Source organism: Neopelma chrysocephalum, unplaced genomic scaffold (assembly GCF_003984885.1).
Source record: "Neopelma chrysocephalum unplaced genomic scaffold, ASM398488v2 Primary Assembly neopelma1_26, whole genome shotgun sequence".
Lineage (NCBI taxonomy): Eukaryota > Metazoa > Chordata > Aves > Passeriformes > Pipridae > Neopelma > Neopelma chrysocephalum.
Genome location: NW_020897695.1, coordinates 10,564,495 through 10,589,582, shown reverse-complemented (window position 1 = coordinate 10,589,582; position 25,088 = coordinate 10,564,495). Strand labels below are relative to the sequence as shown.

General features: G+C 45.2%; 1 protein-coding gene across 1 annotated transcript; it reads left to right on the top strand.

Moving 5' to 3' along the window:
• The first annotated feature begins 9,808 nt into the window (after positions 1 to 9,808).
• MTURN (maturin, neural progenitor differentiation regulator homolog) lies at positions 9,809 to 22,497 on the top strand. The gene is made up of 3 exons (XM_027675506.1): positions 9,809 to 10,005; positions 15,780 to 15,902; positions 22,196 to 22,497. Exons 1-3 carry the CDS (start codon positions 9,844 to 9,846, stop codon positions 22,304 to 22,306), a joined length of 396 nt encoding a protein of 131 aa, XP_027531307.1. The 5' UTR covers positions 9,809 to 9,843; the 3' UTR covers positions 22,307 to 22,497.
• Positions 22,498 to 25,088: the final 2,591 nt, after the last annotated feature.

Genomic DNA, 25,088 nt, shown 5'->3' with positions numbered 1-25,088 from the left:
GCCACACAAATACATGTACTATCAAAGGAAAAAGAGCATTGCTGATGCTTGCCTTAAAAACAAAAGCTGCAGTGTTGAAGAGTCTTTGGGACAGAGGTGGTCTAGAAGTAGTTGATTGTACACCCAAATACGGTTCTCAGAAGATAAGCTGATTAATGACCTAATAGTCAGCTGATAACTACCTCTGGTTTCTGTGAGAAGGGTGTGTATATAAATTGAAAAGTATCTGCTGAGCTATTTTTTCCTATTCCCACTGCTTACACTCCCTTCCTTTCTTTCTTTTGTAATTCCATTACTTCTAGCATAGTTATGCTTTCTGCTGCCAAAGTCCTGCAGGAATTTACAGGAAAGGGGGTGGGTGTTGAAATGTTACAAATCCATTGGCTGTATTCACCCTTGCTCTAAACTTAATTGTAAGTGGCAAAGACATTGTGATGGATCCATATTCCTCCCCCTCCTTGTCTTTGCCTTTCTTAGGGCTAAACAGTATTCCTTTGGACAAGAGAAAGAAAGGGCCAGATGACAGAGGGTGAAATACCTCAAGCTGATGTTGAGTCATCATCATGTTGTATTGATGTCCCTGTGTATGTTGGGGATGTTCTGTCACAGAGCCATGGTCTGAAGTAGCCCAATTCGATCTCACAGCATCACTGTAAATTGAACACAAAATTCATTGTTACCATTGCCCTGTGGCTGGGCAGAAAGAGGTGGAGGTTGGAGAAAAAGTAGGTTGAAAATATCTTGTTAAATGGATTTGTGCAAGAGTTTTGATGGGATGTTTGGCCGTGCTAAGTTTCATTTAGCTCTGTCAGTGAGTTTTTGTGTGCCCCGTGTAGCGGGGGTACCCACATTTCCCTAACTTTTTTGATAGATGCTGATGGAAGCAGAGGCTGGAGCAAAGCTGACCGTTTTTTTCTATGTGCTGCTGGATTTAGTTGAACTGTGTGTTTTTAAAATGGCACTGACAAGCTGAATGAGACAACTGATGGGATATCTTGGAAAGAATCATATGAATCTGACTTGAAATCCCACTGAATCTGTAGGTTCTGGTACCTCTGACAGCTATTTTAATTGTCACAAACTTTTGTAAAAACAGGGCTTTCTGAAGGGCAGAGTGTAAAAATGCACTAAATACCATCCTGAAGGTTTTTAAATTTTGACCTGTGTTTCTGCCCAGACCAGCTAGCTTTGTTGTACGATCTTGTGTGAAAACTGAGGCACACTTGTACAGCTCCAGGTCTGAAGGAAAATGTTCCCTGTGTGTTGCAAGTAAGATATAATTGTCCACTTCTTTGCAACACCAGTCAGCCCATAAATTCTGCCATCACCCCTTCGTAACTTGGGAGTTGTCTTTTTTCCTCCATAGTAGCTCTGACACCTCCTTAACATTTTCCAAATGCCAGATGTTATAATCACTAACAAAAATAAACAAGCACCTGCTCAGGAAAACAGCTATCAAATACTTCAGTGAGCAGCATGCGTTTCACTCCAAAGCTTCAAATAAGTCTCAAGATTGTGACAGTCTGTTTGGAACACACAGCCTGTGATATGAGACTGGCATGCTCATCACATGTAACAAAGATGGCAAAAAACTTTTTAACTGTATGAGACATGTACCAAAATCTTCAGTCATGCCAGAGCCACAGGCTGTGCCCTGTGTGCATTGGGGAGCTGAAGGGGAAGAGATGTTTTTGAGTGAGAGGAGACGACATCAGGGCCATTGATGGGACTGAGGTGGAGGGGACATGAAGATGAGTGTCCATCCAGTGATGCCAGCCAAAGGGTCCTGTCAGCTGGGTCACACTGTAGCCGCAGAGCAGTCCAGCACAACCAACATGAGAGGTCACCAGTGTGGTGGAGCAGCTTCATACGCTCAGAGAGATGGTGGTGGTTGTCACTCTCTCATTCGTGATGTAAGAAATATTATATTTAGGTATGCAGTTATTGTGTAATTAGGAAAGAAAGTCACCTCGGTTGGGATGGTGGAGAGCAAGGGCAGAAGGGAAATTTAGGGATAGAGACCACTCAACAGCAAGCTCTCATAGTTTCTTGCTCTTTTCAAAGTGGAGCTAGTGGGTCTTAACGGAGATCAGTAGTTCCCACTGGGAGTAGATACTGATTGAACCACACCCCCAGAAGTAATGTCCAAAACCATCTCTGTTGTAACCCTGTCTTACTCCAAATTAATTTTTCAGGCTTATGCAAGACACTAAGGTGCTTTACCTCACAAATAGAGCCAGATTTTTCTAACGTGCTACTGAGGCTGGACTCAACATCATAAACAAGATGGTGTAAACAAGAAAATAAAGCCTCTGATTAACCATTAGCCAGTTAAGATACCAGGCTTGGTGGTTAATTAATCCAGCCAGTGAACTCACCTCCCAAATGCCATCAAGAGATTGTGAGATCCATTAATGTGCTGCAGCCGTGCCTATGCTAGCAAGTAGTAGAGCCTGGGAGCAGATCCATAATGCAGAAGAGTGCTGAGATTGCAGTGTGCGCATCGTCCACCTTTCATCTGAGAGGAATCCACCTCTTGTGCGCCTCTTCATGATGCAAACCACAGCAGGGCAAGTGGGGATGATTGGGGCATTCACTTTGTAAGTGCTCTCCTGACCTGAGCTGACCACTAATGTGTAGGCACCTTGCATGAATTGGCTCTATTCCAGCTTCTCTGAAAAAATACTGGGATAAGAAACACATTAAGAAATATTGCTTAATCCCAGAAGCATAATATTAGGCTTTATGGAGACATTCTCAGTGTGGAATTAATACATGAATCATACTGAATAATAACACATGATCAAATACCTAAGACAACCGTTTGTTTTTTTAAAAAAAAAACAATTTTCCTCAGCAGAAACTCATATTTCACAAGCTTTAAGGCATGAACAGCATTACTAATTAATGCACCCAAATCTCCATCTTATAAGGTGCTAAGTGACTATGCCAAATGAAAAAGAAGGCTGTCAGCAGCACAGCCAGGACCAGGCTGCAGACTTTTTCATCTAATCCTAATAGCAGCCTCATGCCCATGACATCAGCACAGTGCTTGCCCATGCAGGAAGGTATCCCAAAAGACTGAAGCTGGGAACTAGTCTGATTTCCAGAGAATAGCTTTTAATTGCAGATCAATGATCAATTCTGTTTGCTTTTAGAAGCTTAGGCTAAACTTGGGAAGGAGGGGAGCTTTCTTTGCCATGAGTTGTTGACCTGGCCAATGTCATTGCTGTCACTGTCTGTGCTTGATCTTTCACAGCTCTTCCCCAATAGCAAGTGACTGTATCAGAGTTACGGGATGCTTCCAACATCAGTGTGGACTCACTCACAGAGCAATGGCAACTGAATTTAGGGCAAGGCCAGTATCCTGCTTGGGAAAAGACCCTCAGGGTACGATGTGCCAGATACTGCCCTATCTGTGTCAGTTCACACCAGTGCTGGTACCAGTGTCTTTTTTTTTCCTGTAGACAATACAGTCAATTTTCCTCTGCTTCTCTCCTCTTTTAGAAGGAAAGTAAATCACTGCACTTAAAATCACAAGTCCTAGTAAAAACCTGCTTGTTCCCAGAAAACTAAGTATCAGAGCTTGCCTGAAGCTTAGGAAGAAGTGGCATCTTTTTCAATAAATTTACATCTCTAAATAGATGATAAGTGTTGAATCAATTTCCATATGTTTAAAATAGCAGACATTAAGGATTCTGGCACTTCAAGCAATCAACTATTTGGGACCATTATGAGAATATCTTTTATATTAGTGGAGCAATTCATCTGAAAATCAGGGACAGTCTGCAGCTCTGTGCCCTCTCAATATCATAAAGGATCACAAATAGACAAAAAATCCTGTTTGTTTGCCTGATGAGATTACGGTACCTTGCGATATTCAGGTCTTTGCAAAACCACCTTTCAGCCCTTAATAAGTCAATTTATAACATACCCCACACCTGGCTTGCCTGGCCACACAATCTGCTCACGGCTACACAGATACAATGATAAATAAGAGTGCTGGCAGATACTTCCTGGTGAAAAAGGCAGGAACTGTGATGTACCAACTTCTGTATCCAAAGAAGATGCAAGGGCAGAAGCTGTGTAGTGCTCTCCTCCCAGTTTCTTCCATTCCTGTGTCCAGTCTGGACTCGCTAAGCATCATCTCTGGCCATGCTGACTGGCTGCTTGCTGACCCTCAGCTGTCCAGCCCTAAACAAAGTTCACAACTCTTCACTCCTACCATTGTGTCTATGTCTGAGATGAGACATACCATTTCTGAAACGACACTGAATATTAAACGTGTGCTCAGCCTTTGCTTCAGAAAGCTTCAAGGAAAACCATCTTCTTTCAAAATCAGCTGGTGTTGGTTTTATCCGCATGTGGTAGGATGAAGGCTTTGTGCTGGGCTTTGAGGGTGAGAATAAAGGGAAGATGAAAGAAAAGTTTCAGGTAAAGGAATCCACAGTTAATCCAACCTCTTATGTCACCCTCAGTTTGCTGAGTCATCTAATATTTCCATCATATTTCAGTATACTGCTCACAAATGTAATGTGCCATTGCTTTAATAAATGCATAGCACTATCAAATCAGAGGACATACTGTGCTGTTCCTGCACAGGACCCAGCAATGTGGTGTGATACTGATGGTCTGGGTGTCAAGAGCAATATAGACTTCAAAACTATCTGCCAGCAGGACCAGGAAGATGACAGGCATCAGTATATTCTCCTTCATATTTAGCACATGATCTTCCTATTCCTAAAAAGCAGAGACTATGAGGACAACTGATTCAGGGGTTGTTTGATGACTTATTAAAATTTAAGTTCATATTTTGGACCAGGTAATGCCACCAGGGAAAGCTCCTAATTAGCAAGTGGATTTTCCATAGCCCAGATCTTCATCACTATTTATGTGTTTAATTTCTTACTGCCAAAGCAATAAGATATTCAACCACTGACTTCAAAAGGAGGATTTGTGGGAGCAGCAGGATCTTCATTCTATATAGATTTTTAACTAACATTTTAATTTAATTGAGAAACTGTGCATTTCTAATTCACTTTCCCTCTACATCTTCTTGGCTTGGATCATTCTTCACAGTTTTCTTGCTCCTTTCTCAACTCCATTTACCATAGAAATGGGGGGGGGGGGGGGAAGAAAGGCAACCCAAAGCAAAGCGAACAGCCACAGCTGTGTTCCTCATTAAAGATAAGAAAAACACAGACTGTCTAGAAGCTCTGGAAAGCTGAGTATCCTCAGGAGTAGGGAAGTCAGGTGGGGGACAATTTGCAAGATACCAGCGTGCTGACTCCTGGACTCCAGCCTCAGGGGACGATGTGGCTGTGTGCTCAGGGAGGATGCAGCAGCCGATGGGCAGGTTGGAAATATAGCAGCCAGGAATTTTTTACCTTTTAGTAGCCTCAGGGTAAATACTTCGCAGTTAAAAATGGATCTCTTGGTCAACAGTCACTCAGCTTGAGTCCCTGGAAGAACTCACTGCTGCTTTGCTGCAGCAGGACACATTTAATGCTGTTACAGGCTCGCTGGAAATGCATGGAGAGCTGTGAGGGTGCAAGCACCATTGGAAGCCCTGCATAGACCAGGCTTTTGCAGGCACAACTGTTTCAACACCTCTCTCAAGCAAGCGCAAATGTCAAGGCTCTGGACAGGTGAAAAGTGTGTTGTGAATGAGCCAGTACTGATAACAATAAGCAATATTTTCTTTTTAAAGGTCCGTGGTGTAAAGAAGGTTTATGAGGGATTGGCCATGAGGGGATCAATCTCCCTCACCTATTTAATTCCTCCTAGGATTTCTTGATGCTTTTGTCTTCTGGAGCAAGGTTTCCGTAGGAAACCAGACTGTGGAGACAGCACAGAGATGCAAGAGAATAAGCTGACACAGAACAGCAGTTAAGGGTGTATCTCTAATAATTTACTTGAGCTCACCCTCCTGACCTTTCTGTATTTAGATCAGCAGGAAGGGTGCATAATGAGGGCTGCAAGAGGGCAATCGGGTTCTTACAGCTGGTCAGGCGAATTAGCGTGAATTGCTTGGCAGTTCACCAAAAGCAGACCAATGAGGGCTCTTCATAAGGGAAAAAAAAAATCTTGAAGGTGGCCAGTCCATGGGTAGGAATTTTCAGATTTCTAACCTGCTGTAGAGTAGAACAGTGGTTCAGTGTTTCAGAGAGGCACCACAGCCATGGGCAAGTCGCCTTTGTCTGACACATTTCAAAAACCCCTTCTGCTCCACCACCCTCTGCAGTTTCTCGCTCCCCCTCCCCTGCATGCCTTTTCCCCATGTCCTTTAGTGTCGCTGTGTCCTGGAGGAGTAGGGGAATAGCGAACACCTAGCAAGGTACTCTCCCCTTCCTCACTTGGGCACAGGGCTGTCAAGTTTTCAGCCTTCAAGACCACGCTCATCACCAGGCATTGCAGAGGCAAGAGCTTTTGTAAACATAACTCCTGGGAGCCAGGTACTTTAAAAACCTTCCTCTCCACACCTCCTCCAATCCATGCAAATGGCAGAAAATTGGTTTATCCACTCAATCCTCATGCTTTCATTCCCCTTTCACCTGACTATTTAATTCTGTGAATGTGGAGAACCTGCATAAAACCAGAAGTCACCTGTAAAGTGCGGATATTTGTATTTTTGTTCCAACTAGCATGGCTGTGGCATGGCACGTGCTCTCTCTTCCTAATACTCTCCATATGTTCTTCAAATTGAAATGTGTTTTCCAGTAGATGATAGTTACTGGCTAGTGGCATCCCTCTGAAATGATCTAGCAACATTTCCCTGCCCTCACTATGGCCTGGATCAGGTCAATGGAAAGAACCAGAGCTGCTGTGTCCCAGAAGAAGATGGAAATGGAAATGCATCCCTGCAGGATAGGAGAAACTACCTTCCCTCTGGTGCAGTTTTCCATTTGCAAGCCATCCTTGCCACAGCAGACAACTTCTTGACCTCCCCTCTCCTCTCCCAAGAAGGCAGTTGCTCCCCTTATATGGCCATGCTTTGGGGCATGAATGCTTATGGGTATTTGGAGCAAGCAGGAAGAAAAACGATGTGTGTGGTTTTGGTATACAGTATTTCAGAAAAGCTGAGGCATTGTACAGCACTGTTGGCCATCTATCCATCTCCTCAAACTAGCAGCAGGTGCTTCTGATTTTGACTTGCAGAGAGGCATAAGGGTGTCATGGACATTGCATCTGCCTCACGTCCATGTTGCCATCCCTCAGCCTCTGGCATCAGCACAATGGCCAGGGCCACTGAGCCTGGCTTGCTCTGCAAGCAGCACTTTTGCGGGTTGTTTCCTAGCATTGCCAAAATCACCAGCCTTTACCAGGCTGCTTTTATAATTTGCTCGAGGTACAGGTGTTGGGGCAAAGAGACTCATCACACGTAAATAAACAAATAATCACATCTTTCTGATTTGAATGGCTGTGCTGTCAGACGTGACAAAGGATTTTGCAGCACATGCTGCAATAAGATATTTTAAATCTCATTCGAAGCCTGTCAGCTTCCCTACTCCACAGAAGGGAGATAGCGAAGAGCACATACTTCAAAGAGACATTTTAAGGACTAAAAACACGTTCAAATGGGGCTTTGAAAATGCATATAAATCATAGGTGTTAACACTGAGATCTCGTTTATTTGAAGTTGTGTCTGTTTGCAATGCAGCCCTGACCTCCCCTTGCTGCTATGCACCAGGGCGCTGTCAGGCAGGAGGACATGGCTGCCTGGCTGCCCACCTTGGGGAAGCACAAAGAGACAGTGGGATTGAGGTTGACCTTGGTGGCTGAGCACTGTGGCGTGGGAGATGTCTGCCCTGGTGGTAGCATCCTGCCCACTGGTTGCTGGCAAGCAGTCACTGTTACATTTTAGGAGAAAGGGCTGTATTTTTTCATGTCCAATTTCTTTGCTAATTACTTAAATACACTTGGAAAAGAAAACACCAAATACCCAACAATGAAAGAGTGTTGAAGTTGAAAAGTCCTGCACAGGACTCATAGCCTTGCCAACCCCTGGAGACCCAACAACCTGCAATCACATTTGGGTTTCTGCAGGACCCCTGCCTCCTTCAGAAAATGGTAAGAGGTTTAGGATTTCCTTTCCAGCTGTTCAGTACACACCACTCCAGCCCCAGGCTTCCTGCAAAGCCATAGGTCTTTCACAAGTGCCCTACACAGCAAGGCTTTGCAGGTATTACTACACTCACCTCCCCAGGCCTGTGCGGTAGGTAGGAGACTGATGTTGCCTCATTTTCCCCTGGTGAAGAGACATGCAGCAGGACCAGGGTAATTACCTACAAAAGCACACCCGGGTTCTGGGATTTGAGGCACCTAGACCAGGAGCTTTGGAACATTAGCAATTTTTACAATGCTTTGCACATTCAGAGCACAGTCCAAGTGTAATGAAGGGTGCTCAGCACTTGCCACTCTAATAGCAACCCAGGAACGAGGGCATTATCCAGAACATCTGTGAAGAATAGATGAAAACATCCTTTCGTGGGAAAACCAGCAGTCATTCACAACCCACATGCAGAAAGGGACTGAGTTACAGTTGCACAAGCACTCATGTTGTTGGCATTTCCTTATACCTCAGGCTGCAATGCCAGAGGAGGTTTTTCTCTGTGGTGTCATTAGTACCAAGTTCCGCTGTATCCATGGGCACACCTGGGACAAGCCAGGGCAGGAGACAATGACCATGGGGCTGAGCACAGCAGCATGGGTGCTCAGAGCATGCCCTGGGCCAGCCAGAGGCAGTGGGGGTGCATCCTTGCCGGCACTGCTGTGCTTGGCCTCATTACCTCTGCAACTTGGAATCACAGAAACATTATTACCACCGTGCTCTAACCAACTGAGCTAATCTCAGGGTTATACAGGTTGGAAAAGACCTCTAAGATCACTGAGTGACCTCACTGATTACTTTGGAGTGGTCGAATGATTTATGTACCAACTAATACGTATGATGGGAGTGTATGATGTGTGACACAGACCATATTAGCTGGGCATTTGGTACCTGCTGTGGAAATGCAGTTAAACACCACTCAGGAGACAAGCAACAGCCTCTGGGTTGTGTTAGAGGCCAGTGTTGTCTTTGTCCTTGCAAACTTTTCTGCCCACTGCCACGTATGGGCTCTGTGCTTCCTGTTCCCCTCTATGAATTCCCAGGTTTCCAGCTGAAAATCCACCCAGGCCTGTGGGGATTTGTTTTCCTTTGTGGCACAGTGGACACCAATGCAAATCTAAGGCCCTTTACAAATGCAGATCAGCACTTTCCTCCTATGTCTTGCTGGATATATAGATAATCACTTGGGATAAGCTTGGAAGAGTAACATGAACCTCACTGCAAACCCACCAGTCCCCAGTGACAGGATGGGGGGCTGGGAGCAACCTCTGTAAAGCTTTCCAGAGTCATGAGGTGGAATCTGTCCACATTTGGACAGCCCAACAGCTCACATTTGGGCGGCTCCCACGAACCCAGTGCAAGGGGTACCCACCGGTGAGTTTAGCACAATGGGTTCTGCCGAGATGCCGGCCCAGTTCTGGGAAGATGGAAGGGAAGCGGGAAGACGAGGCACCGTCTCGCCGACAGCGCCTTCCTGAGTGGGCTTGAAGGCTTTTTTTTGTTGATTTTTTCTTCCCCCCCTCCCGCCCCCAAGTTGCCAGAAGGCGTTGAGTCAATTGTCTGCAGCGAATTCCAGCGGGGCCGGTGCCTGGAGCGGGGAGCGGGGCGCGGGGCGCGCGGCGCGGGGCGGGGGGCGGTGCGGGGGGCGGGCACGGGGCGGTGCGAGGCGCGGGGGGCGCGGGCGGTGCGGGGGACGCGGGCGGGAGGCGGCGGCGGCGGCGGCGGGGTCGGCGATGGCTTTCGAGGCGCTGGCGGAGGCGGCGGAGCGGTGGTGCGCCCGCACGCCCTTCCAGCTCATCGCCGCCGAGGAGACGGAGCGGCGCATGGACTTCTACGCCGAGCCTGGCGTCTCCTTCTACGTGCTGTGCCCGGAGGCCGCCTGCGGGGACAATTTCGTGAGTGCCCCGGGAGGGGGTCGGGGGTCACGGGCGTGCGCGGGTGCCCCGGGTGCGTGTGCGGGAGCGGGTGGGGAAGCCCTAGCGCCGCTTTGGGACGCTCCGTCCGTGCGGGTCGCCGGTGCTTGGGGGGAGCACCCGAGGGGGAGCGCCGAGGGGGCGGAGGACGGGGCCGTGCCCAGGAGGGAGGGATGCGGTGATGGAGAGCGGCGGGGCCGGGGGCCGGGGGGATCCTCCCACAATCTGCAAAATGGAGTCCGCTGGCGGTGGGGGGCGGCCCCGCGGGCAGGGGCACCCCCCTCGCACCCTTCATCCCCATCACCCCGGCCCGGGGAGGCTGCGGGCCCCGGGGCGGGCGGGGAGGAGGGGTGCGAGCCCCCCCGCCTCCCGCGCCCTGCGGGGTTGCAGCTGCTGCTCCCCCCGCGGCGACTCCATCCTCCCGGGATGCCGGGCTGGGGCACGGCGCAGGGACGGGCGGACTGGCAGGACTGTCACGGCAAATGGAGAATGGGCAGGGATAAAATGGAGTCAGGATGACAGGAGGGCCGCGCCCCCCCCGCCGCTCCCCCGGGCCCGCCGGGGCCGGGGAATCCGGGCAGGTGCCGCCGCGGCCGCCGCGCCCCTTCCTCGTCCGCCCGTCGCCGATTTCAGCGGCAAGTTCGTGCAGAAAAGGCACCGGCACCACAGCACTGGGCTTTGGGAAGGGTGTCGGGGGATGCTTTTCCCCTTGTCCAGACCCTCCCGGTGGTGAGCAGAAGTGCAGGAAGAGTCACCGAAAAGCGGCACCTCGACACGAGGTTTGTAACCTGCCAAGTGCGAGTTAACTTCAATGAAAGGGTTTTATTTTGCTCTTTTTCTTTTTTTAACAAAATAGCTCCTAGCACAGATCATTATTGTAGGAATGTTGTAGGTCTTTCCCTTCCCGGAGCAAGTCTTCTCCCTCCACCTGCTTGACAAATATTCACTAATTCCCTTTTGAACAGGTAAGTGCAGAGTTAGCTCATTTGACAGATGGGTCCATGGAAACAAAGAGCAGTGAAGTGACTTCTTCTGGACCACAGATCCCAGCAAGCATGATATTTATTTATTGTGTTGGGCAGATGGTCGTGCTGAATTATGAAAGAAGTTATCTGGAGTTTAGTTATGCATCTGTCCAGGGATGATACATGGGATCTCCAGCTGTAGCAGTGGAGCATCTCAGGGTGTGGAGTCTCTCACTCCTCTGTGGGACTAGCCCTGCACATCCACCTTCCCAGCACCTATGAGCCTGTCAGACCCCAGTGCTCATTCCTCTCTAGAGATGCCTGTGCCCAGAGAGGGCCATGCCTGATGGACTCTTAAGCAGGGATAAATCCAGTGCAGCACTAGGCTAAAACTATGATTGGACACTAATGCTATTGGAAATTACAAAGAAAACCCATTATTTTTCTTAGACATGTTTTGTTTCTTTATACACTGCTCAGTAATTGAGTCAACTCTTTCAAATCAAAGTCTAGTCAACTTTGAAAAAAAATCTTAAGCAGTTTCAGACTCAATTCCCATACTTCCAACACTGACTGGGTTTTTTTGAGTTTTCAATCACATTTCCCCCTCTTTTGACAAATATTTTCATTCCAGGGTACCTGTGGGAAAGGCTTCCTGCCCAGAGCCACCAGTGGTAAACCTGAACAGAAGGACCAACTCTTATGTGGAACATAAACAGTGGAAAACTAGAAGCAGTGTTTTCTTCTGTCTCTTTCAGCATTAGTACTTGAGGCACTTTTTGTAATGATAATACTTTTAAAACAGGCAAATAGGTGTCATTTTTAATTTTTTTCCTGTTGATGGTGTCTCTTTAATGCGATTATGACCCACTAATGAGCAGATTCTCCAGAATCCTGTTTTCTGCTCCTGGTGTACTGTGGGGCTTAATTTCTAGTCCCAGCTTGGCTATCTTGGTTTTTTTGTAGTCTTTTTTTTTTTCCTTATTTTCCAGAAGATAACTTTCCTTTCTACATGCGATTACAGGCTAAAGTTTATTTTATGTAGAGTTAATAAAAGCCAAGGGACTGATTGTAATTTGCACTTTAAGCCTTGTTGCATGGCTCCTTTAGCACAATGGAGTGTGAAAGTGAGTAAATATAAACAGAATTCACAGTGACACACTTTACAGCTTTTTTGCACCCTGTGACTCCTATAAGGGAGCCTTACATTTAATAAGTATCTGGTGCCTGGTATTCTTGTACTCTTTTTTTATGTCTTCATTTCATAATAATGCAACTTAAAAAGCTATGTAGGAGGTGCCAGAGAAGTCGGTGATAACCCACTTGTAAGGAGGAAATGATGAGCCTGATGTACTTAAAAGGGAGGAGGAGAAAAACATGGAAAGGTTGCCAAGATCCAGTCTGGGGGAGAATAATTCTGAATTTTGTGTAAAATCAGAGATGCCAGATCACAACAATCAAATATTTTTAATTTCCTGAAAAGGTATATTTGGGCTAGGTCTTTAACATGGTAGGGTTGCAGGAGACCCATGTAGACGCTTATTGGCACTTTCAGTACCACCTGGACACTAAAACTCTCTGAATCAGCATTTTAGATAGCTGAACTATGTATAATTTATCTCCTGAGGCTTGTGGTGTTCTCAAGAAATTAATTGGCCTTCTGTAGCCATAATCAAGGAGGGTGAGGGTTGTGATGCTATTCCTTGTCATCTGTCATTTGTTTTGTCACCATATTATTTATATACTGGTATTCAGAGTAACTGATAAAATAAATAAAAATATGAGGCCATTTTGATTCAAGATTTCCTGTAAAATATTTTAGAACAGAGTCAGTGAGTCTGAATATTTTCTGCAAATTGAATTATCCTCACACAGAAAAAGTTTTGCTGCCATGCTCAACGAGTTGGCTGCTTAGAAAAAGGTGGTCTAGCAAGTGACTTTGTTGTCCAGCAACACTGAGTGATCTAAAAGTGTGAGGGAAAGCAAAGCTCTCCAGATGCAGCCCTATGAATTGTCTCAGCTAACTGCAGTGTCTGCAGATGCTGAGCTAGGTCAGCTGAGGTGGAAATTAGTGTCTGTGTGCTTTTGTAGTGACACAAAGCAACTGTGAACAAAACTGGGCAAGCTTGGAAAACACATACTCAGATGATGAGGTTAATATTTTTTTAATTAAACAGCCACAGCTGGGTACTATGGTCCACCAGCTTGACAGCAGCCTGCTTCTCCCACTGCAAAGAGGTCCTTAGGCATCAGGTTTTCTAGGAAAAGCATCTCCTTATGTGTAGCCTTAATTACTGCTTTAACTTGCTAAGCAGGAGCTGAATCCTCAAATTACATTTGTTTTTATTTTGAGGTACCAAAATTCCTTTTGCAGGTTCCTCTGGAGATGCATGAGTCAGTGCTGAGACAGTTCCTGCACTGCCTTGGTGCAGTACTGAACCTCCACAGAGAGCTGTAGGCATTATAACCTATAGGCATTATAACCCTGGTATTTATTATGGTTGAGGTTTTTTGGGGGCAAAGATGAAATCAAGCCATTTCCGAAGGAGATGCGTGCACTAATGGCATGTGAGACCTTTCATAGTGCATTTGTTGCTACAGTCAACATTTTAAATCACCTGCACATAGAGAGATTGTTGGAAGCCTTACTTGCTTATTGCCTCATGATGCTATGCAAAAAAGTCTCCTCAAAAACTCAGTGATCAAGTTACTCCCTTAGGTTTGCCCCTTATGCTAGATCATCTTATTCTGCAATACTGCTGACAAATTCACACTGGAGTCTAAAACATGGTACAGCTTGAAAAGAGATTGTAAAAACATGGTAGGACAACATGGAGTTACCTTTCCCTGGGGAACGAAGTAGCTATTATTTATTAAAGGGCAGGACTTGATTTTTATTTATGTAGAAGCTTCTGTGTATAGCTCTGGTAGTCGAAAGAAGCCACAATTTAAACAAGAATGAGGATCTCAGCAGTCATAATTGTTTTATACATATAAACAATTACAACAGGCTTAGCACGAGCCAGGAATTGCCAAGCTGCAATATCCAGCTCTGAAGTTTAATGAAAAGATTAGGAATAACTAAAGAGTTACTGCTAACCTGAAGTAAGGAGCCAGAGCTCCAAAATCTTGAGGCTGTTCTTAAAACATTCTAATTTGAAAGTGTTCATTAGTTGTTTTATAGAGGGCTCGTTTGAGTTCACTTCATGTACCTTCTGCCTTTTTAGGCCATAGAAATCACAAAGTGCAGGCTTTTTTTCTGCCTTTTTTTTTTGTAAACAGAAGCTGAGATTTAGTTGTATATTTATAGGTTTGCAAGGCCCATGACTCTAAGATGGCATGAAGTATCATGAGACTTGTGGTATGTGCATCTGAGAGTTGGCAAGATTGCAAAGAACTTATTTTTATTGCCAGAATGGTTAAGAGATGACTCTGGTTATATGGAAGAGCAGAACCTACTCAGTAATGCAGAGTTGTTTTCATAACAAAACATTTCACTATGTTTATGCTTGTAAAATGCAACAAGCAGCAAAGAAAATGTAGGTCAAGTGAGGTTCACAGCAAAGCAGCTAGTTTTTATCTTAAAGGTTCAGTTTAGATGATGTTAAGTACTGTTTTCTTTCTTTAAGTGTAAAACTGCATCCCTGGCAGGTATTCACCACTGAAGGGGAAGGTGACATGCAAACCTTATGTTAGGGATTGAAACATCTGTCATTTTGAGTCTTTCCCCGAATGTTAGTTAAGCTTCAGAGAGACCCTCCTTTTTCCTTGTTTAAGTGTAACCTGCTGTTTATAGCAGAGTAAAAAGCTGCACAGCACTTGGGGAAAAGAGCTGCTGTGCAAAAAAAGAGGTATAAGAGTCTCAAACCAATTTGGCAGTATCGTGCTTCTCCATGTAGCTGACTGCCTAAGACAGTTCCATGCAAAAAATCTTCCAAAAGAAAGTCTTTAAGGTTATACATTAGCTTGTGCTGTGTGCTGCCCTTCTTGTCTGAGCGCTCCCACTATCACTTGCCAGCTCTGTTTCAAACAAAAAACCTCCTAGCAGCAGAATAAACATCAGTTTTGGGAGAGGCTTCACAGAGTCAGGCTGGGGGAGCAGCATCTCCGAAGAAGGAGCAAGATGAGAGGAAGATCTGAAATGGGTTTAAGTGTGCCTACCTGTGAAGAGAAGATCAGGTTGTAAGAGGAGTAAACCTCAAAACAGGGAGGGAGGCTTGAATTGTCAGGATGTTGTGAGTGCCCAAACATCTCTCCTTGGCTCTGTGTCTAGACTGCGGGTGTATTTTACATCTTTTCTTCTGCATCGTCAAGAGAATTACACATCAAGTTCCACCTCCAGGGTCACATCACATTTGCACAACGCCAGGAAGAGAAAGAGATGCTTTGTCTCCCTGAGGGCTTCACTGCAGTGGGTGATGCAGAAGAAGAGAAAACCCAACATGACTTCCAGGTCTGAGCAGGGCTGTCAAATGAAACCACCTTTATGGGTAAAATGTGCATGCACAAAGCTTGCATACCCTTCATGGCTGGTGCAGTCATGAGGCATTTTCACTTCTGGATCTATTTCCCTGCTTTCTGATGCATCGTGTTGATAAAATGCAGGTTCCTTCTCAGAAGCGTGGCTTCTGAAACAGCCTGCAGCGCCTGTCCCCAGGGCGGGTCTTGAACTGCAGGAGGCTCGGTGTACTTTGGCAGATGTTTACAACGTGACCTTATAAAATCACATGGAAAGGTTGGCATGAATTCCTGTTAATGCCTTTACTTTTTTGTATTGCTGTTGGCTTTCAGCACGTGTGGAGCGAAAGTGAAGACTGCTTACCTTTTCTGCAGCTTGCACAGGATTACATCTCCTCCTGTGGGAAAAAGACACTCCATGAAATATTGGAAAAAGTCTTCAAATCCTTCAGACCTGTAAGTGCCTTTTTTTTACTTCTAAACATTGACTGTTGCCTGTGACTTAATAGAGCAGCACTGGATAGAGCAAGGTGTTTTCTTCTTCTCCAGGGACTTACACCTCCAGTCAGGTGCCTGGGCACATGAGTGTTATACATAAACTACTGTTAGGCTGTTGGGAATTGTTTCTTGGAAGTTAGCTACCTTTTTATTTCCATCTCTGTGTTTGAGAGGATGAGATTCCCATCCGGGGTGGGAGGCCAACTGGTGCATCAGCCGGTGGCAGCGGGCAGGAACTTGCATCCTGCTGATGCAGCGCTGACTCCGAGGAACGGGACACGAGTCAGCGCTGCGGGACTTTGTGGCAGAATTGTTTCCTGGCACTGGAATTGGGGAGTTTTGCAAGGATATGAGTAGCAAGAGTAAACCTCTGGGAAGCTGGAAGTATGATCTCTCCTCAGAGTGATTTTTTTTATTTTGTGGTTGGCTTTTTTTCCCCCCAAGTGATCCAGATTTTTCTGTTAGGATGGTTGCCACTTGGTATTTGCAAACACCAGTTTGGTCACTGCTTGAGAAGAAGTTGGAATAGAAGCTGGGCTTTGTGGAGAGGGGGCATGTGTGTTTCTGTTTTGCTGCTGCTCAGCTTTCTCTGTCCTTGTTTAACACCAAGATTTGGGTCAAAGCCTGGATTTCATTAGAGTGAGGTGTCTTAGGCTGGCTGTTGTCCTTCATTTTTGCCAAATCCTCCCTTTGCACAGCCTCTCCTTTTGAATGCTTGGGGCTGGCTAATGACTTGGTGGAGAGCAGAGGTTCATTGCCAGAGCCATTCTCCCGTGATGTCCTTGAGAAAGTTGACTGATGGACATTTTTATACTCAACTGAAAATGTAGACCTTTTCCTCTCCTGTCTTTTTCTGGCTGACTAATTGGGAAGACTGAAAATGTATCCCAAGTATTTAGTGCAAAAGGGAGGGCCTGGAGCACTGATATGAAAGCACTGGCCCTCCCTGTGTTACACCCTTGCAGTGATTTGCCGCAGACCGCCACAGCTGGTCGACATAAAAGAGCATAATTTTAAATAATCCTTTGAGAGGCTGGAAATAAATAGAACAGATGCACACTTTTCTTAGAAAGGACTGGAAATCTGATCTGTCACTACAGCTGCTTGTAATTGTGAAAACATACAAAAAATATAAATGTTTCCCAGAACAATATTTGGCTCTTGGATCTTCATACTTGTTTTCTCCTGCTCAGAGAAGCTGTGTCTCTGATGAGAAACTTCCACTGGTTTAACTAAAGAAGACTTCAGAAAGACTTAATTCAATTGGTACAGATTACTTATTTCATTTAAACCACATTTATTTCCGCATAGTTTAGGTTACTGAGAAATTCAGTCAAACCAAGTTGAGCTGCTCTTCAAAATAAAAAGGTTCAAAGCAGGAGGAACCATTATGCTCATGTAGCCTGGGCCCTTCATTAATACATCACATTTCACCCCATGATTCCGACAACCAAACACATAAATCATGGTTGAACTGGAATGTGTCTTTTCCAAAGACACCCACTCTTGATGTAAAGTCTTCAGGTGAATTAAAGGATACAACACTGCTGGGCACTTTCTCTTCTCATTATTAGTTATGGTGCTCTGAAAGTCTCTTTTGTTTACAATCTACGTTCTTCTAGTTTTGCTTCCTAGCTGTTGAATTTCATTTTGCTTTTGTTTGCTCAAAAACGGTGTCCTCAACTGCCAGAAACCTCTTACAGACTGTAATCAAGTACCTCTTCATTTTCTCTTGGATGTACCACAAAGAGTAAGTTTCTCAGATTCTCCTTTGGCCTAGTACTGAGAGATTTGCATCTGTATAACAAAACTGGGTTTATGAATTGAGGTACGGTTTTATGTAGATAAGTCTAATAAGGAATGTATTGACATTTCTCCCTTATTGTAATTATTAAAAATAGCACATACATGGTAGAAAAGATTTTTAAAACTGAGTGGTGTTACCATAGATGTATAGAAACAGTTATTTTGCGCTCTCAGGCCTTTTCCAGAACAAAATCACTTTTCTTCAGTATTGGGAAATTATTTCCTCGGCATCGCTTCATGCTGTCCCACGTCCTTTTTCTGCTGGATCCCTTTTGCTAATGAAACCACCTTGCTGTCAGCTTTAAGGCAACAGTGCATTTGCAGGGCATTTCTCCTCCACTGTCCCAAGCAAATCTGCTGTCAGAGACCAGTCTGGCAAACTTCAGTTTGAAAAATGTCAGTTTAGGTAAAAACTGCTGAAGGTCAGACTGGGCTCTTCTGAAGTATCTGGTGGTCTTGGCTATCAGTCTGGGAGGAGGGGGGACTAGGTTTTTGGCATGTGCTTGCTAAGCACCTTTTGAAAGTCTTCTCCATTTCAGTATTCCCAACAGACATCCAAGATTATTAGACAGTTCTGAAATTCTTTGTTGGGGTCCTTTGAAGGGAAATACTTAGAAGAAAATAGTGGCAGTGCATCTGCATCTTTCCATGCCCTTGTGCACAGCATGAGCATCTGCCCTCCCATAACTGAAGGGTCCAAGACCAATATTTGTCCAGTAACTGAGCTCAGCTCTGCTCTGCACATTCACAGTGACAGACCAGCTGTGACTCCACAAGCTTACCCTGGGGCTGTGGGGTAGGAAGGGACTGGCTGCTGCTGCACAGGGCCCTGTGTTTCAGAGACAGTGAGAGCAGGGATGCCCAGCATTTGGCATCCCTCTCAATGAGAGACAGATTTCCCTCTGCTCACTACTCTTCCCTGGGCACAGAAGGCGATGAGGGTGCTCTGAGTCTGCTCACCATCCCTCACTGCTCTCAGGCATCTCTCCCTAATGTTACAGTGCCAGAGCAAGATATTTCATTAGACAAGGCTTTTAAAAAGTGTTGGTTAACCTGCAACAGCTAAACCACACCTCTAAAGCCTGCTGTAGGCAGGATCAAGCTTTTTCTTTACTGAAGTGGGGGGGGGGGGAAATGTCTTTGCCCATTAATGCCTTCCTGGATCAGTTTTCCACAAAACTGTGATTTGCCTTATTATCCACTTATTCAGAGAGCATCCAAAAATGCCAGACACCGTGCAGGTACATGGTATCAATCAACAGCACTGGGCTCAAATACTGTAATTTGCCTCAGAGCATCCCACTCCTCCAGTGCCCTTGTCTCTCTGGCGTCAGAGGTGCCACACTCAGGTGCCAGAGGTGCCCATGCTGGTGCTTGTAAGCATATCTGCCTGGAGACTAAGCCCTTTCCACAAGGATTCAATAGAACTGTGTTATCTGTAGTGTAGCATCACGTGGACTGCTAAAGATCAGTCTTGCACTTGGTTAATTTATCAGTCTGCCTGTGCATCAGCTTTTGGTAGGAGGCAATATCACTCTGCCTCTGTGACTTAATAACTACTAGGTTATTTGTATAAAATCAGGGCGCTTGGGAAGAGTTAAGAAAGACAAATTTAAGAAATGCCTGAGGGATATCACACCAACTGGCAACATTTGCAGAGAACCAAGGCATGAGTTGTACGATTCAGCAGCAAATTCTGGGTGTTGCACACTGCACTCCTCTTCAGCCTGAAAAAGCCTACATCTGAACTAGGGAGTCTGCAGTGTAAAAGCCATTTATCCCATATTCACTGAATTCATACATATCCTGGTGACCTCTCCTTTGCCTCCAGATGGGTGGTCTGGCCAGCAGGAATAAATAGATGTAGTTCAGGCAGTGCTGCCACTGGTTGTTATCTTCTCTCCCTGCTTTCCTCCCTCCTGTCTTCCTCCTCTCCACGGGTCTCCACCTGGCAGTTTTGTTCCCCTTGTCTCTTTGACTGGTGGATCAGCTCTCTCTTTCTACACCCCTTTCCTCTTTTACCTCTTTTCTCCTTATTTTTGCTCTCCAATTAAATCCTTTCAAGTCTGCCACATAGCTGATAATGTAATATGTGAAGCAGATATGGATTAGGAGCAGAAACTAGTGTGTTTGAAAGAAGACAAGGTCGGAGTTAGTCTAGGGTCAACTCAGGCCATCTTCATTATTTTGTTTTGTCCTTATCTTTTGTACACCCTCCTTCCATTTTGACCCAGTGTTTGTAGAGCTCCCTGCACTTTGGACACTGATCATCCCTCCTTGGTGTCGAGGTGTGGGCTGATTTGCCACTGCAGTCCAGAGAGCAGTAAGGGGTTAACAGCAGTGAGGGACCATAGTCCTGTGGGAGACGACAGGATTCAACCTCTGAAAGTGAGATCTGCATGGTCAAGGTCCTTGGTGCCTTGGAAGGTCATAAAGTGTCCGTGAGAGAATAAAATTGCATCTTCCTTGGAGGAGCATCCCATCCCACCCCACCCCACCCCACCCTATCCCATCCCACTCCACCCCACTTCATCCCATCCCCATCCTTCCTCCATAAAACCACCAACATCTGCGGCATCACTCTTATTTGCGCTGCTGCAGAGGAAGAAGAGCTGGGTTTCCCAAGGGCGAAGAGAGAGGGGATGTGTGAAAAGCAGGATGTGTTTCCCATGCTTTGGGACTGTATAGGTCTTTGCGGTTCTTGTGGTGTATGTTGTATTTTCCATGCTCATGTTTGCATGAGGAAGTCTTGCAGTATCCCATAAAATGAAAACTCATGTGCCTCATTTCCTTGCAAATCAAGGAGGAATTATAACCAGAGCTGGGGAAAAAAAATAGGGTCTAAACTCTTTCTGCCAGGTGATATAAACAGAGGAGTACAACACTCACATTTAATTTGAATCCACCAGATCAGTTTAGCAAAAAATAATACTGGTGTATAAGAAAGTCTAGAGAGCCCTTGCTTTTGCCTTTTGAAAACTGAGTATTTTAATTTTAGCTTCAACACAAAACAAAACCCCCGCATCCTGAAAATGAACGAAGCAGTTTCATGTTCGGTTAAGCATTTGATTTGAAAGATATGTACGCATAGGAATTTACTTTGTTCTTCTCAGAAGACAAGAACATTTTCCGTTTGAGGTCTCTCTGTAAGTATTTTTAAAATACAAAGGAGGGGATTTAGTCAGAAAATTCTCCTTCCATTTCCCTGCTGAAGAAGCCCTGCAACTAAAGAACTGATTGTCTCCCAGTGACAGTGAGGAATACAAGCTTCATTGCATTCAGAAGCTAATTCTGTGCATTGTATTTGTGTCCACTGAATAATCTTGAATGTTGATCACAGACTAAATTAGTTTAGGTCCCTGAAAATCTCAGGCTGTCTCAGCCTTCTCATTTTCATGCTCTCACCTAGCGAGTGTCACCTTCCTCCCAATTTTTATGGGCTTTGCCCCTTTCAAGAGCTAACAGCTGCATCACTCTCCAAACAGGGTCTTTCATGCATCTGCGCTGATCTTCCAGCCCTTGCAAGCTAAATACATGGTGTTCCCAGTAATGCCTGGCGTATGATTTTGCTTTGTGGCTATTAATAGCTGTTAGTGTAGAATTTTAATATGAGATTTCCACAACAGATGTGTTATTTTGAGTATTATTTGGTTTATCTGTCTTCCTGACTTCTGTTGGCTTGGCAACCTTTTGGAGAAGAGAAGAAAAGTTCAAACATGGCTGTTTGCTCCTTTTCCTGTAGTGAACAAGGCACGTTGCAGTGATCGGAGCCATCAGGTGGAGGCATCCAAACATTGTCCAAAGAAGACGGGCTTGCAGTTCCTCACAAGCCCAGATCTAATTTGCAGAAGTTTAAAGGGGCTCGGACAGTTTTGAGTGGAATACACAGCATTTCTCATTTCAAGGGCTTCACCCAGTGTTCAAGGCTTTGTCTGGTGTATTGGAGTGAAGGGTTCAAGAGAAGCATTTAACAGGTTGGATTCTTAAGGTTTTTAGGGAGTCCTTTCCTAGTCCATACTAGCCAGTTTTGCATGAGGATGCTTTCTTCTTTGGCTTTTATAGTGTTGCTAAAAAACAATCTTAAACCAAGATAACTACTGCTACAGTATTATCATGGTTCTTTCTGAAGTTAAACCACTGCCAAGTCTTAAACACTCAACAATTCATAATGCGACCTCAGGGAAGAATGTGAAGCTTTTTGCAAGTGCTTTGTTTTGGTTTTATTTATCTTCCGGTCTCTGAGCACTTAATTTGGTGTGAGGATGCATTTTCAACTCTTTCTCTATCCCAGGAGGGAGAGAAAGAGAGCCGAGATCATTATGCAATACTGTTATTCCAGGGTTTAAGGTTTTCGAGAAGCGGCATGTAGGATTTGTGTGAAGATTTGCAGTAAAGCTGCACGAGTGGGTAATTCACTGTTACACAGTATTTTCTCTTCTTTGTAGTTACTTGGGCTTCCAGATGTTGATGATGATGCATTTGAAGAATATAACGCAGATGTGGAAGAAGAGGAACCAGAAGCCGATCACCAACAGATGGGTGTCAGTCAGCAGTGATTTTCTGAGAAGCTAAAATAATTCGGAAGCCTTTGGTACCAGGTGGGGTCAGGTGGTCCCACGTTAGCCTGTTCGAATTAGCACATCACAAGGGGATATCTGGCTGCCAAGATAAAAGTTTCACAAAAAATGGTTTTCAAAAAAAAAAAAAATAATAATTTGTGATGAGCTTTGCTAAGAAGTGACCTGAATTTTGCTCCTGCTTCAGTGGGTTTTCTATGGAGTTGTCTTGGTAGCATTCTGCCGCTATCAGTCTAGAAGTAGTTTTGTTGCTGACTTGTCTCTTCGATTTGTGCTCGAGAGTAGCATTCGCTGATGTGAATGTAGAGTACCGAGAATGTAGGAAACGTGTGGTGAGAGTGCCGAGTCCTCACCGGTGACCTTTCCAAGGAAACCAGCGCAGAGAGCAAACACCACACAACCTGCGCTTTTCTGTTTAGTTCAACAGCTATAGTTTTTGAAAAAGCACCAAACTTGGAGAAACTTCTCCTTAAAAACAGTAGTTTAATAGTGGTTGGTGCTGCAGAAGTGCACGTGAAGGCTTAACAAAAATAATGGGAAGTGGGAAATCCGGGGGGTGTCAGACATATTAATGTTATTTTACTGACACCTGAGTTTATAAGTGCTGAATTAATAACTGGGAGTAATGCGTATCAGCAGCACACATTATTGCCAGCCCTGGTACTCAAAACACCATGTGATCCAAAGGCAAGTGCTGCTTTCTTACAAATGAAGTAAAAAATAGCCATCGCCTATCCCACTTCTGCATGACAACCAACTTTAAGCTTCGCTGGTTTTGATACACTGCCAAATTATTACTCAAACCTTGTGGCATCATGAATTAGAATCATAGAATATACTGAGTTTGAAGAGACCCATCAGGATCATCAAGTCCAACTCCTGGCCCTGCACAGAAGACCCCAACAATCACACCGTGTGCCTGAGAGTGTTGTCCAAATGCTTCTTGAGCTCAGACAGGCTTGGTGCTGTGACTACTTCCCTGGGGAGCCTGTTCTAGTGCTCAACCACCCTCTGAGTGAAAAACCTTTTCCTGATATCTAACCTAAAGCTCCCCCAACTCAGCTTCCTGCCATTTCCTCGAGTCCTGTCACTGGTCACGAGAGTGAAGAGATCAGTACCTGCCCCTCTGCATCCCCTCATGAGGATGTTGAAGACTGCAGTGAGGTTTCCCCTCAGTCTCCTCCAGGCTGAACAAACCAAGTGACCTCAGCTGCCCCTCCTACGGCTTCCCCTCCAGACCCTGCACCATCCTTGTGGCCCTCCTTTGGACGCTCCCTAATAGCCTAATGGCTTTCTTATATTGTGGTACCCAAAACTGCACAAAATATTCAAGGTGAGGCCACACCAGTGCAGAGCAGAGTGGGACAATCCCCTCCCTGGACCTGCGTGATGCCCCTCAGGACATGGCTGGCCCTCCTGGCTGCCAGGGCACTGCTGACTCATATTCAATTTGCCACTGACCAGGATCCCCAGGTACCTTTCCATAGTACTGCTCTCCAGCCTCTTCTTCCCTAGTCTATACACACAACCAGGATTCCCCTGTCCCAGGTGCAGAATCCAGCACTTGCCCTTGTTAAACTTCATAGGGTTGGTGAGAGATTGCCCATCTCCCTAATTTGTCGTGGTCTCCCTGCGGGGCCTCTGTGCCCTGAAGGGAGTCACTAAATTGCTCCTCCCAATTTAGTGTTTTTGGCAAACCTACTTAGTATTCCTTTGAGTCCTGCATCCAAGTTGTTAATGAAGATGCTGAAGAGAACTGGGCTGAGAATGGAGCCCTGTGGAACCCCACTAGTGACTGGATGCCAGCCCGGTGTTACCCCATTCAGTATAACTCCTCTGCCTAACCTGTGAGCCAGTTGCTCACTTATCACATAACACAGTTATCCAGCTTGGTCCTGGACGTTTTGTCCAGAAGGATACTGAGAGAGTGTGAAAAACTTTGCTGAGTCCAAAAAGATGACATCTGCTGGCTTTCCTAGATCAGCCAGGTGAGTTAACCCTGTCATAGAAGGAAATCAGGTTTTACAAGCAGGACTTTCCCCTCATGAAGCTGAGCTGGCTGTGGCTGAAGACTGTGTTGTCCTTCAGGTGTTTTTCAATACCTCCCAGAATAATCTTTTCCATGATTTTATTGGGCACTGAAGTGAGACTGACTGGCCTGTCATTTCCAGGGTCCTTCCTGAGTGCACCTTAAGTGCAACTTGAGTGCAACCTAACATTGAAGCCATAAGAGTATAAACCAGCACCTGGTTCTTAAAATTATGCTGGACCTCTTCCTCTCCCTGGGCCTTTGAGGTAGTGTGGGCATTTACACCTCTTTGAAGGGGAGCTAAAATACTACTACTTTGGCTGTTATAAAATCTAATGAGTTTTATTTATCAGGGAACTTGCTCCCTAGAAGGGTTTGGTGAGGGTCTTGGTATAAAGGAGAGGAAGACCCTCGTGTTTTATCCTGTTTTGCATAGATTTAAGTGACTTGGATGAGTGTCAGACTGTGAAGATGCAGGGTCTCTATTTACTTGCCTTTTGTACTGAAAATTTAAGAAGCAAAGGTAATTCTGTTGTAATACAGCTGAAGAAAAATGTTTCTAAATTTACTCCTTTTTTCCAATTTTTTAAGATCATTAGACAAAGGTCACAGGCTTCAAAAGCCCTTTTATACAGAATTAGCTTTATAAAAACAAAGAGTGAGTGAAGAGAAAACGCTTGGACAACTCCTAGAAACAGCTCTCATCATTTTGAAAACCCTGTTATTAACAAT